The 12,737-nt window shown below is 39.7% G+C and overlaps 1 protein-coding gene across 4 annotated transcripts in view; it reads left to right on the forward strand.

The window, feature by feature from the left end:
* NR2C2 (nuclear receptor subfamily 2 group C member 2) overlaps nt 1-12,737 on the forward strand; it is a 117,643-nt gene that overhangs the window by 61,771 nt on the left and 43,135 nt on the right. For 3 of the 4 annotated variants that reach the window (XR_006354094.1, XM_043976272.1, XM_043976271.1), the window contains exon 2: nt 12,357-12,467. Coding sequence is in view for 3 of the 4 variants with exons in the window: in XM_043976271.1 (XP_043832206.1) it covers nt 12,357-12,467 (111 nt within the window). In the remaining variant the exon portion in view is untranslated. Of the gene's footprint in view, nt 1-4,771; nt 4,852-12,356; nt 12,468-12,737 lie in introns of those variants that run through there. The other variant, XM_043976273.1, reaches the window with a different exon arrangement.

Consider the following 12,737-nt stretch of genomic DNA (forward strand, 5'->3'; position numbering starts at 1 on the left):
CCAGGGCCGGTGCTCTATCTACTGTGCCACCTAGCTGCCCCCCCAATTCTAATTTTTAAGGAGTTGTTTTCTTTAGCTAGCTTTTTTTACCTCCTTTTCCACTTAGACAATTCTGCTTTTTAAGGAGTTGTTTTCTTTTTCTATTTTTTGTGATTCCTTTCCCAAGCTGTTGATTCTTTTTTTCATTATTCTCTTATATAACTCGTTTCTTTTTCCAGTTTTTCTTCGACCTCTTTTATTTGACTTTTTAAATTCTTTTTTAACTCTTTTAGGAGGACCTTTTTCTTCCTGAAACCAATTTGTATTTCTCTTTGAAGCTTCATATATAGGTATTTTGACATTGATATCCTCTTAAACTTTGTGTTTTGATCTTTCCTGTTGCCAAAGTAGCTTTCTATAGGACTTTTTTTTTGGGGGGGGGGGTGTCATTTTCCAGCCTATTTCCTGACTTTTAAAGTTGAGTTCTGCTTCTAGGGTGCAGGGAGGCACTGTCCCAAACTTCTTGAGCTAGGGGTGAGGAGCCTGGTCACTGGCTTTCTGCTCTGGATCCCCTGGGGCTGGCAGCTCACCTGCTACATTGGGGTGGCTGGGCCTAGTCTAGCTGGTTGCACCAGGGCCTCTGGGACTGCCAGGACTGACCACTAGCCTGCTGTATCAGAGCTAGAGGACTCATAACTGGCCTACTGTGCCACTAGCCTGCTGAGTGAGGTCCTCAGGGTCCTCGATTGCTGGTCTATGCCATGGGTAGAGGCTTCCCGCTGGCCTGCCTGGACATGACCTGTGCTGGGCTGCACTCCCCTTTTACCGAAGTGAGGCAGACCTTTCCTGCAGTCCTTCTAAGTCATCTTGGGCTAGAAAATTATTTCACCACATCTTTTGTGGTTCTGTTGCTCCAGAATTCATTTTGGGGCATGATTTAAAGTTGTTTCAAGAGAAATTGGGGAGAGCTCAAGCAACTTTCTGCCATTTCTCCACCATCTTAGGTCTTGCTTTCAACTTTCTCTCTTGCTAAATCCATAAGCTCCCACAGGTTTATCTTCTCTTTCAGGTGACTCATAGGTCTATTCAATCATTGAGCTTCAATCATTCTCCTCAACTCCAGACCCAAATCACCAGCTGTGGATGTCCCAGAGACATCTCAACTCTACGTGGCCAAAATAGAACTCATAATCTTTCTTTAACACATTCAGTCAGTTGCCAGGTCTTACTGTTTTTAACCATAACATCTCTCTCATCTGATCCTTTCTTTCATGCAACCACTTCAGTTTAAGCCCTCAAGTTTTTCTTGACCTCAAGCCTAAATTTACCCTTTTGCAAATTGAGAATTATTTCCACCAATTGCTCCTAATAAAGGAGCCTTCTCTTCTGTTAAGTCTCACCTTTAAGAGTCCTATACAGTCTTCTAGACTTCCATTACAACTCTGGGGGAATGGACCCACCTCCTGCCAGAGGCAAGAACTTCAGAGTGGTAAGAAAGTAACTTGGCCTTTCACTGAGCAGCCACCTCTCTTGCAGCCTGTAATAGCTTTTTAGATTCATAGACCTACACAAGGCGGATCTTCCCATAAAGTCATCTTGGCAAGGTATTCACATGGTTCTTCAGACGCTTGAGGGCCAATTACATCAAGCCTCAAAACATTGCAGAGTTTTCTGAGGTTCATATTCACTAAGAAAATGCAACCTAACCACAGAGGAAAGAACAAATAGATGAAGAAGAATAGCTGGCATTATATTGTTGTTCTTCAGTCATTTCACTCATGTCCAACTCTTTGTGACTGACCCCATTTGGGATTTTCCTGGTAGATGTACTACAGTGGTTTGTGATTTCCTTCTGAGGCTCATTCTATAAATGAGGAAAATGAGGCTGACAGAGTCAATTGGCTTGCCCAGCGTCACATAGCAGCTAAGTGTCTGAGGCCAGATTTCAGCCCAGAAAGAGGAGTCTTTTTGACTCGCAGGCCCAGTATTTTATCCACTGTGCCACCTAGTTGCTCTAAATCATTTTATATATGTTATTTCATTAGATACCCACAATCTATTATTATCTCCATTTTACAGATGAAGAAACTGAGGCAGGAAAAGATTAAATGACTTGCCCAGAGTCACACAGTTAATAGTAAGGCAGGTTTGAATGAAGATCTCCCTGACTCCCAAGTCTCTACACTACACCACCTAGCAACACATTGTGGCCACATTAGGACAAGAAGAAGAAAACGGTTATTCAGCATTCACTACCTGCAAAGCGCTGTGCTAAGTGTGTTACACACACTGTCTCATTTGATCTTCACAACAACCCTGGGAGGCAGGTACTATTATGATCCCCATTTATAGTTGAGGAAACTCCACTGCACCTTGTTGGATGGGCCACCCATGCAGCTTGTCCATTATCTGTACATATATTTTGGACAGATATATATCTAGAATTGGGGAACTGGGACCAGAATTGGACAGAAAGAGATCAAGTTGGATTGTTTTTGGAGAATTGCAGTTATTTCATTGACTCCATGCTTGCTGAGACACAAGGCCTGTTTTTTAAGACTAGTATTCTAATGATATTTTATCATTGGGTGTCTTGGAATAACACAGCCTCTGATGAATCGAAGCCGACATCATACAAAGTACAGTGGAGAGACTCATGGTAGTCGTGAATAACACATTACAAATGAGAAAATGACCCAGGAGAAGTATTATAAAGGATATTATCAAAGAAATGTATATCAGGAAAAAGAAAGATGGACCAGTACTATATTGAGAATGATGAAGAAACAGTGAATGCTTCATCGAAGTCCACACAATGTGAAGAGAACAGGAAGAAAGCCTCCAGAATGAGGGGTGGGACCTTTTTGGTAGATTTAAACATGAGTCACGTTAAATGCTTACATATGCCTGGTTTGAGATCTCTAAGTATCATTGGGTCACAGTCTACCTTGTTGGGAGGTATTATTAATGTCGATGTGATTGCAGACCCATAGGATTATTGGGCTAAGGAAAAACTTTCTAACCATTGGAGCTACCCCGAATTGAAAAGAGCAGCCTCAGAAGATGATGGATTCCCCTGGCTAGAGACCACTTAGGGTGTGGTTAGATGGGATTGTAGTTCAGATATGGATTGAATTCAGTGGCCTCTGGGAGAAATTCTGTGCTTCAGAACACCCATATCCATGAAATGATTCATCCATCAATGCCATCATACTCAAAAGAATCCTGAGATCATTAGTGGTGCTTCATAAAAGCAGAGCACTCTCCCCCTTGGAAAGAAATGAAAAACAACCTCTCCTTTTGACTGAGTGTTACAGTATTCTTTGAAAATAAGGGGGGAAAAGATTTCAAAAAAGTTTGTACTTTGAAAATTTTTATACAAATTAAAACTCTTGATGCCAAGTTCTCAACCTTTTCTCTTTATCCTGCTGCTACCCGCCCCCCCCCCTTTTTAATCTAAAAGACTGTATTAGTAAATTGCAAATATTTGCATCTCAAGGCTTTGGCATGAATCAAAATCGCCATACCTCCTCTATCTCTATTAAGTGATCATAATGTAGACTAAATACAGAAAATTTAAAGTTTTTTATTTCCTTTTTAAATTTAAAAAGTGGATGAGTAGAACATTTTCTTATTTTCTATCACTTAAAGATAAACAAAATTAGGTTTTGACTTGGGGATTCCTAAGCTTTTAGTCTTTCCCATCCCCTACCCTGTGGGTCAGATTGCCCTCAACCCTTTAACCCCAAACCATGCAAAATAACATATACCTAAAGCCCCTCCATCCATCCAAGCAAAGTTCTAAATATCTACGTATATCTTAATATCTATTATCATTTAATTTTATATTTTTCCACCACTCACTGCAGATGAACCAAATATTTTTCATAGTATTAAAGCAAATAGTTGCCATGCTTTCCAGGAGAAGGCTAATGTGTATTGTATAAGAGAAAGAACACTGCGCTGGGAGCCTGGGAATCTTGGTTCCACCTGTGGTTCTGCCATGACTCAGTATGTGACAAGTTATTCTTCGCCTGGGCCTGGGCTTGTGTGTCTGTGTCTGTGTCTATCCTGTCTCTGTCTGTGTGCATGTTTGTCTCACTGTGTGTCTGTATGTGTCTGTGTCCATACATGCGTGTGCTGGGGTGGGGTGGGGGGTTGTAATCTGATGTCAGAAGTCATCTTCTGCTCTCCCATTCTGTAATTCTCCATGTAGGTGGCTCTGTAGTAATGCAGTTGATTTTATGACTTCATCTCTGAAGGAGATTTGGGATTTGTAAGGGACTCTGTTTCTTTAAATACATTAGCTTAATGAACTGTTCAGATAAAGATGCACTGTGGGGAGCGTGGTGGCTCTGTTTCTTCCTTGTTGTGGCCTGAAATAACTGAAGAGCTGGTCAGAACCTCCCTAAGGTAGCCTTCTGTTTTCCACCATCTCCCATATCAAGAAAGGCACTGTTTGGGGGGTGTCATTGCAGAGGCCGGAGGGCAGGTGAGGAGCAGAGACAGCTTCTTCTCCAGGAGAAATTAATCGCATTATTAGACAAACTGCTTCAGCAGCTGGCAAACAAGGAGGAGCCAGCAGGCAGTTCTGCTTCCTTGGTTACGGGGGATAGCACACTTGACCTTCAGAGGAGCAGGGTCACCCAAAGGGCACTTTAAAACTATCCTCTCTCATTTCTGGGATGGGAATCGGCCCTCATGAAGCCTGTATCCAAATGCCTTTGAATTTACTAAAACAAAAACAAAACAACAACAAAAAACAAGACCAAAAAACCAAACCACCTCACTGCTTTCTTTTGATTGGATTGACTTGGTCTAAGAGGTTGCTGAAGAAAAATGTAAATAAAGCTGCAGGAAGGATTTAACACTGTGAGTATTGTAGTTTTATAGTGTATAATAGCTTTATAGCTGCTCCTGGAAGCAAACAATACAGGGGCTTGGGGAGCAGATGCTCTTTCTTTTTTGAGGTAGAAAGGGGTTTGCTGCTTTCTTCTTAAGGGAATCATATTAGAGAGCAGTATTTTCAGTAAGCACACATTTCAAAGAAATATTTATTAAGTGTGTTTTAAATGAGTGGCCTTGAGATTTATTAGGAGGCCCGTTTTCTTAATTGCCTTACTGTATTATTTCTAATTAAAAACTTCAGAGTAAATACCTGCCTGTGTGTTTCTATGGTAAGAGTAGAATCGAGCCTCAGCTTAGGGATGAAAGTTTTCTTTTTTAAAACCTCATTTTATCCTTTAGGATACCCATTGTCAACAGATATAAGTGAACATTGAATGTTTTCTTTTTGAATTAAATAATAGTTGCTCTTAAATATACAGCACCCATCTCATTGTGCTTCATATCATTACTGGCCCCTATCTATTCCTTGGTGGCTGTGACCATTTAAGTTCTCTGTATGCAAGTTTGCTGGTTTTTTCCTTAACCCGGATCTTTGTATTAAAAATGTCTCCTCTCCTATTTTACTGGAAAGAAAAGCCAATCGCATCTTATACCACTGTGTCTGAATTAAAAAAAAAAGACACAAGCCTGTGCTTGTTTGGCATTTGTGTGTTATTTTTCCAGTTCATGTTAGAAATAGTCTCACTTGAAACAAATCTAAAAAACAACAAACTGATTTTATTCCTTATAATCCTTTGTGTGTGGGTGACATACAGTTTCCTGTCTCCTCTAAGATGCAAGTTGTAGCTTGGAAAGATTAACCCTTCCTCTACTGACCTTTCACTATAACTGCATTTTAATTCCCCACCTACCTCCCCATGATAGGACACAGTGTATGACAGTTTAGCTGCTGCATATGTTCCCTACCTGAAACACTTGACCCCACTTAGACATTTGAATCATTACTTCAGTGTGGGTATATTATAGAGAACATAAGCCTGTTGTGGGGGGTTTTGGCCAACACACAGGCTGGTGTGATGATCTGTTCTGCCAGTGTGAGTATCAGTGTCCTGCTGTGAACCCATTTACTGTCCTGGAAAACAAAAAGGCATTGTTACAGGCAAAGCACACAATAAATCACATATTTGGGAACCAACATAGTTTTAATAGTCATGATTTTGTAGGTCCGATGTGATAGGCTTCCCCCCCCCATCCATCTGTTAGAGAAATAGATATAAATATACAGAGTATATTTATCTTCCCAAATATTTATTTTGAAAGATGGAAAAGCAGTATTTTTTGCTCCATGTAACAAAGCACTTCTTTCCCAGTGGAAAATAAATGATAGTGAGTCTACTTTTCCTATTATTAGTACTAAGAATTATAAACAGTGCTTTGAAGTTTAAAAGGTTGTTACAATTACCCTGCGAGGCAGGTATTAAATAATATTATTGTTCCCATTTTACAGATGAGGAAACTAAGAAAGTAATTGGCTTATCCCAGGCTAACCATGGAGTAAGTGATGAGACCCAAACTTTCAACCAAGTCTCCAGACTCCAAGTCCTTTCAGCACTTTTGACTAGTATGTACTCTTTCCATTGCACACCATGCCACTGTATGCCCTGACTCTTAGTAAATGGATTTTCTTGGAGAAAGGGGCTCTAAGAACTTTATTTAAGCAAGCTCCTTTATGAAATACTTTAAGCATTAAATATTTGTATTTTTACAAGTTATTTGTATAACTTAAGTAAAATAATGAATAATTAAATTTATTATAGAATTTTACAGCTTTCAAACCCCTTCATGACTGACTCCATTGGGGATTTTCTTGGCAAAGATACTACAGTTTGCCATTTCCTTCTCCAGCTTATTTTACAGATAAGGAAACTGAGGCAAACAGGGTTAAGTCACTTGCCCAGGCTTACAGAGCTAAGTAAGTGTCTGAGGCCAAATTTTAACTCAGGTGTTCCTGACTTCAGGCCCAGCACTCTATCCACTGCACCACCTAGCTGCCCCAATTATGGTACTAGAGAGATAAAAATAGCAACAGATCCTCTAGTCTAACCCCATCATTTTACACAGGATCATTCTTTCCCACCTGACAGAAGGAAGTAGCTTTGGATAGGATGTGAGGGCAGAGAGTATAATAGTACTGGATGGGGGGAGTCTTGGGAGTTATAGTAAGAAGACAAGCTAGGAGCAGTGAGCTGACCCTACAGGAGACAAAGTATTTTCTTATAAGGTGGGGGTGGGAGGGTGTCTGAACCTGTGATTTCATTGGTATGGAAAATTCCCAATGTAGACCCTCTCCACCAATACAGATCAGCAACTTTTTTGTAACTTGGAGTCTTAAGAAATTGGAGATCTGGGGGACTAAGAGGTAAAGGGACTTGCTGTGGTCACCAGTGAGGATGTTTAAGAGGCAGCACTTGACCCTGTATATTCTGGCCCCATCTCCATATACTTGGCTCTCTTATCACATATGTATATGTATGTGTATGTACATATATAACTATGTATATGTGTGTATATGTATATATATCTATGTATGTATGGTTGCAAAAATACCATGTTTCTTATTAATCTTCATCACTAAGTTACCTCCCCACAAAAGTCTAGTTGGCCAGCCTTGAATTGACTTCCCTTCCAAAGTTTAATGGACTAAATCACATGGATTATATGGAAAGCACACTTTTCAGTCATCCCCTAAGACTGAAAGAGCTTTCAAGTAAGACCCATGCTTACCTTAATCCAAGGCATTTAGAAGCAATGTAGCATTATAGAAAGTATGCTGGGTATAGTATCAGAAACTGTGGGTTGAATTCTCAGTTCTCAGTGCTGCCTTTTACTTCCCTTGTAACTTTAAGCAAGGCACTTAAGTAGCTGCCCTTAGCCTCAATTTCCTTCCCTCTAAAAATGAGGGGTTTAGACTAGATAATCTATAAAATCCTTTTATCCTAAATTCACTGCTTTCTAAAGACCTCCATAAAAGGATGTCCTATTATGTAACTTTGACCCATCTCAGTATTTAATATCCATCAATCTTTAATACCTTTCTATCACCCTAGAAACAACATAGCAAATTAAGACTATCTCACCAGTCCTATTGGAACTATGAAGGAATTGTCTATCATGAGTCAGCATTTAGCTCACAATGCCTTATAGGTATGTTTTTAAAAGATACCACATCCTCTAGGCTCTTTATATAAATAGAATAATCACATTTTAGAGCTCAAAGATCATTTAGACTGTATGACACAGTGGAATGTTGGCTGAATTTGGAATCAGTAATGAGTTTATAGCCCATCTCCACTAGTTATCTGTACCTTGTGTGACTCTGGGAAAATTACCGAACTTCTCTGGGCCTCAGTCTCCTGAACTATAAGATGAGAAAGTTGATTAGATGACCTGGAAGGCCCCTTCCAGGTCCTATATCTGTGAATCATGATTCTAGGCCAGTCTCACTACTTGAAAAGGATCAGACAGGTGGAATCATTTGCCTGAAACCACTAGTCAGTAAGTGGCCAAGCTGTTGTTGAACCCTGGCTTTCTGATCCACCCCAGTTTTCTCCTCACCACACCACCATTAATCTTTAAGGTCAAGTCAGCAGCCTTTTCAGCTTAGAAACCTGAAAATGGATTCAGTTGCAGGGAAAATAACAAATATTAAATAGCCTTTTTAATTTTTTTTAGTCCTGGAAGGAATAATTTTTCAAAATTGGGTTATAGGATTATAGATTTAGAATCAGAAGGGAACTTAAAAGCCCACTAACCCAAAGGAAAGCTAGTACGGTTTACCTATTATTCGATTTGCTTAAGTTTAACAGGCATTTGATTGAGTGCCTACTGTATGCCAGGCACTATGCCACTTGGCAATGATAGAAAGTCAAAAGTAACGTATCCCCTTACTTCAGAAGTTTTCTTTTTACTTGTGAGGAAGCAGGGACAACAGGTACATGGAGTAGATATGCAGATATACAGAGTAAATACAAAGTATTCCCAGGGGATTGGGCAGTGAAGGGAAGGGGTGCAGAATACCAACAACCACAAGAATGGGTAAAGGCCTCTTATTATAAGAGGCGCCACCTACGTTGGACTTTGAAGGAGCTAGGAATTGTCTGAGACAGAGGTGAGGGGAGAGGGATTTGCATGCCCAATGAGGAGAGGGCAAAGGCTCAGAGATGAGAAATAGAACTGCGTGTACAGGGAAAAATAAGTCAGCCAACTCACCTGAAATATGGAGTGTGAGGAGTAACAAGCAATCAGCCTTCAAAGAGAGGCTGGAGCCCCACAGAAAGGATTCAAATGAGAGGGTGTTGTATTTCTTCCTGACAGCAATAGGAGTCCACTGCATCTTTTTGAGCAGTGGAGTGATGGGGTCAGACCCATGCTTTAAGAATATTACTTTGGCATATGTGCGGAGGATGGATTAGAGAACAGAGGCTCAAGGCCAAGAAACTTACCAGGAAATTATTGTAATAGTCCAGGTAAACTGGTTGTGTGAGACAAGGGGATGGATGAGAAAGATGTCATCGAGGCAAAATAGCAAAATTTGCTATTGCCAGAGGGCTAAGAGGGTAATGAGAGAGAATGAAGAGTCTGTGATGACTTACTTTAAGGGAGAAACTTGGGTGACTGGAAGGATGATTGGCAGAAAGAAGGAAAGCTAGAAGAAGAATGGGTTTGGGAAGAAATAATGCATGCAGCAGACCCAATTTTAGACATTTGACAACTCAGACAACACAAACAGTTTCCCAATGTGGCTCCAGTTTATCTTTACATTCTTTTTTTCATATTACCTCCCTTCACATAGCCTACACTCTAGGTAGACTGATCCTCTTGTTCCCATATCCTGCTTCCTTGCCTTTGAAGAGACAGACCCCTATGGCAAAAATGCCTTCCCACCTCATCCCACTATTCGAAATCTCTAGCTACATTCAAGACAACTCCCAAATACAACTTTCTACAGTCTTTGTTAATCCCCATGATTGTTAGTACTCTCCTACCCAGATACTCCCCCCGATAATTTTCTTATTTACTTTGTATACTATATTTAATAAACTGTGTGCATGTGGTACATGGCAAAATTATAAGCTCCTTGCAAGCAAAGACCTCTTTTCTTTTCTATATGTCCCCAGCATGTAGCATTGGATTGGGCACTAAGTGCTCATTGAATTGAATTGAAATATCTTTAGGAAAATCTTGATTCCTATCCCTAGCTAAGCATCATAATGGGAACTTGGTAAATACTGCTTGATTGATTTACAAGTCTCATTGTGTGAAGATGACAGTTTAAAGCAGAAATTTTGCACATAATTCAGAATCATCTTGGCATTTTATATGAGTGAAAAAATACCTGATTGATTGGCAAACTAGCAATAGCTTCATTCAGAAATCATACAGTTCATTCATTCGTCCATTTATTTATTTATTTGCTTGTTTTTATTTATTTGTTTGTTTGTTTATTTTGGCGGGGCAAGGAGGGTTAAGTGACTTGCCCAGAGTCACACAGCTAGTAAGTATCAGGTGTCTGAGGCTAGATTTGAACTCAGGTCCTCCTGAATCCAGGGCCTGTGCTTTATCCTGTGCCACCTACCTGCCCCAAGAAATCATGCTGTTTAAGTAGGGATTACTAGGTGCTCTGTCAGTGACCATTAGAAATAAAACTAGCAAAAATTTAAATTCAATATAACTCATTTTTCTGAAAATTAATATTCAATTGTGTGAATTAATTGTTCATGAGCCAGATAAAGAGAGAGAGAGATTCAGGATTTTATATTATTAGTTTTTATTTTAATGTGATTTTACTTTCAAAAAATAATTGTCATATGGACCAAATTAAATATCCATTAAAAATAATAGCTGACATTTACATGGCATTTTAAAGTACAAAGCCTTTCTATAGTTATCTCATTTAATACCCATAACAACCCCATTGTTGCAGATAGTACAAGAGTTATTAGCCCCATCTTGCAGATAGGGAAACTGAGACTCAGAGCCCATAGGCACTGATAAAATTTGAACTTTGACCTCTTCTGACTCCAAGTCCAACACTCTATCCACTCTCTTCCCCATTCCAATCAGTCATCCTCATGCTTATTAAAGTGACTTTCCTAAAGCATAAATCTAACAATGTCACTCTCCTACTCAGTAAACTCCAGGGACTCCCTGTTGAATTTAGGACCAAATATAAATAGAAGTTTTATTTGGCTTTTAAGTCCCTTTCTCAGCTGGCTCTAGTCCTTTACAGTCCTGTTGAATAGCACTTGCCTTCTGATGCCGCCTTCTGACCAGGCTAACATGACTCTGCCTCACATGCATCTTCTAGTTCCTTTTGCCTTGACTGTACCTGGTGCCTGGAACTTACTCTCCCCTCCCTTCCACAGCTTAGAATCCCTTATTTCCTTCTATCCTCAGCTGCCGCCTTTTATAGAGAGCCTTTCTTCCCAGCTGTTAACGCCCCCCTTCATATTTACTTTTATCATACTTAAATATATACATGTTCTCTCCTCAATAAAAAGCTTCTACCAACCAGAGCCATTGCATTTTTGTCTTTGTATCCTCAGTGTCCAAATAGTGGCTGGCAGAATATGGGTGCTTTCTTGTAAAGTGATTGGTTGATGTGTAAGGGACTGTACCGGGTTCTGTGGAAAATTAGAAGATTCATGTGGCATAGTCCATGAACTCAAAAGTTTATTGTCTAATGAAGGAGGATGTGACATAAAATAACACAATGTGATAATGCACATGAAAGAGATACAGACAAGGTATGTGGGAAGCCTAGAGGAAAGAAAAGGCCCATCTAGCTTAGCGGGTGCCGTCATTGGTCACCAGCTAACCCTCCACAGGGAAATCCATCCCTTATTTGTATATTGGTTTTTCACTAAGCCTCCCTACTTCTCTATGATTGATTGCCAAAATTAATCCACATGGAGCTGCTCTTGACTTATATGCAAGCATCTATTTAGTATTTTGGATGTCAAATTCACTTTAATCTTCCCATACAAAGCTGTTAACATCCTTCATGTCAAATCAGCAAACTCTGCTGAATAAGTGTCATGCCATCTCCATCTGCTTATCAAAGATTGGTGAGAAAATTAGGAGACTGGTTTTGAAAATGATTTCTGTTACCTTTATTCTGATGTTAGAGGAAACTTACTGTGGTGGCTGTTATCTGCTTCTCATTTCTAACATTCTAAAGCTATTCAGTACTTTCTGGTAACATACCTATGTTCTAATTCTGTGTCCTGAATCCTTCCCATTTTGAAATTCATAAAGATTTATCTTCAGCATAATCTGATGGGCTTCAAATATTACCTGCTGTACATGGAATGAATATTTGTTCTAAAAGGATCACACTTTAAGAGTGTGGAGAGATGGCAGGCTGCTTCGTGTCAAAAGTGAAACCCTTCTTTGTATTATCCTTTTTGGTTGAGTCTCCTATTTCACTGCTTTCACACAAAGTGAAACCATTTCTTGGTTGTTGACAGGTACAGACTGTGCAGACATCACTTTCTGAATCTCCAGTAATGACCAGCCCCTCACAGCGCATCCAGATAATCTCTACAGACTCTTCAGTTGCTTCACCACAACGCATTCAGGTAATTCGCTTTTTTTAATAACCTGGGGTAATCTTCCCCTTTTTGGGGATCTTCTTTAGCCCAAGGCCAAAGATTTGACTAGATCCGTCTATTCTTAGTGACCAGCACTAGTACAACCTCATAATTCAAAATACAAGGAGAAAATCTTTTTTAATTTTAATTTTAGAAGCATTCATTATCTTTTGCTTCAATACCACCTCTGTTTTCCTTCCCTAACCACCATCGAACAATTATTTTAAAAGTGAGAGAAAGAAATCCTACATTGCCCAT

This window comes from Dromiciops gliroides, chromosome 1 (assembly GCF_019393635.1).
Source record: "Dromiciops gliroides isolate mDroGli1 chromosome 1, mDroGli1.pri, whole genome shotgun sequence".
Taxonomy (NCBI): domain Eukaryota; kingdom Metazoa; phylum Chordata; class Mammalia; order Microbiotheria; family Microbiotheriidae; genus Dromiciops; species Dromiciops gliroides.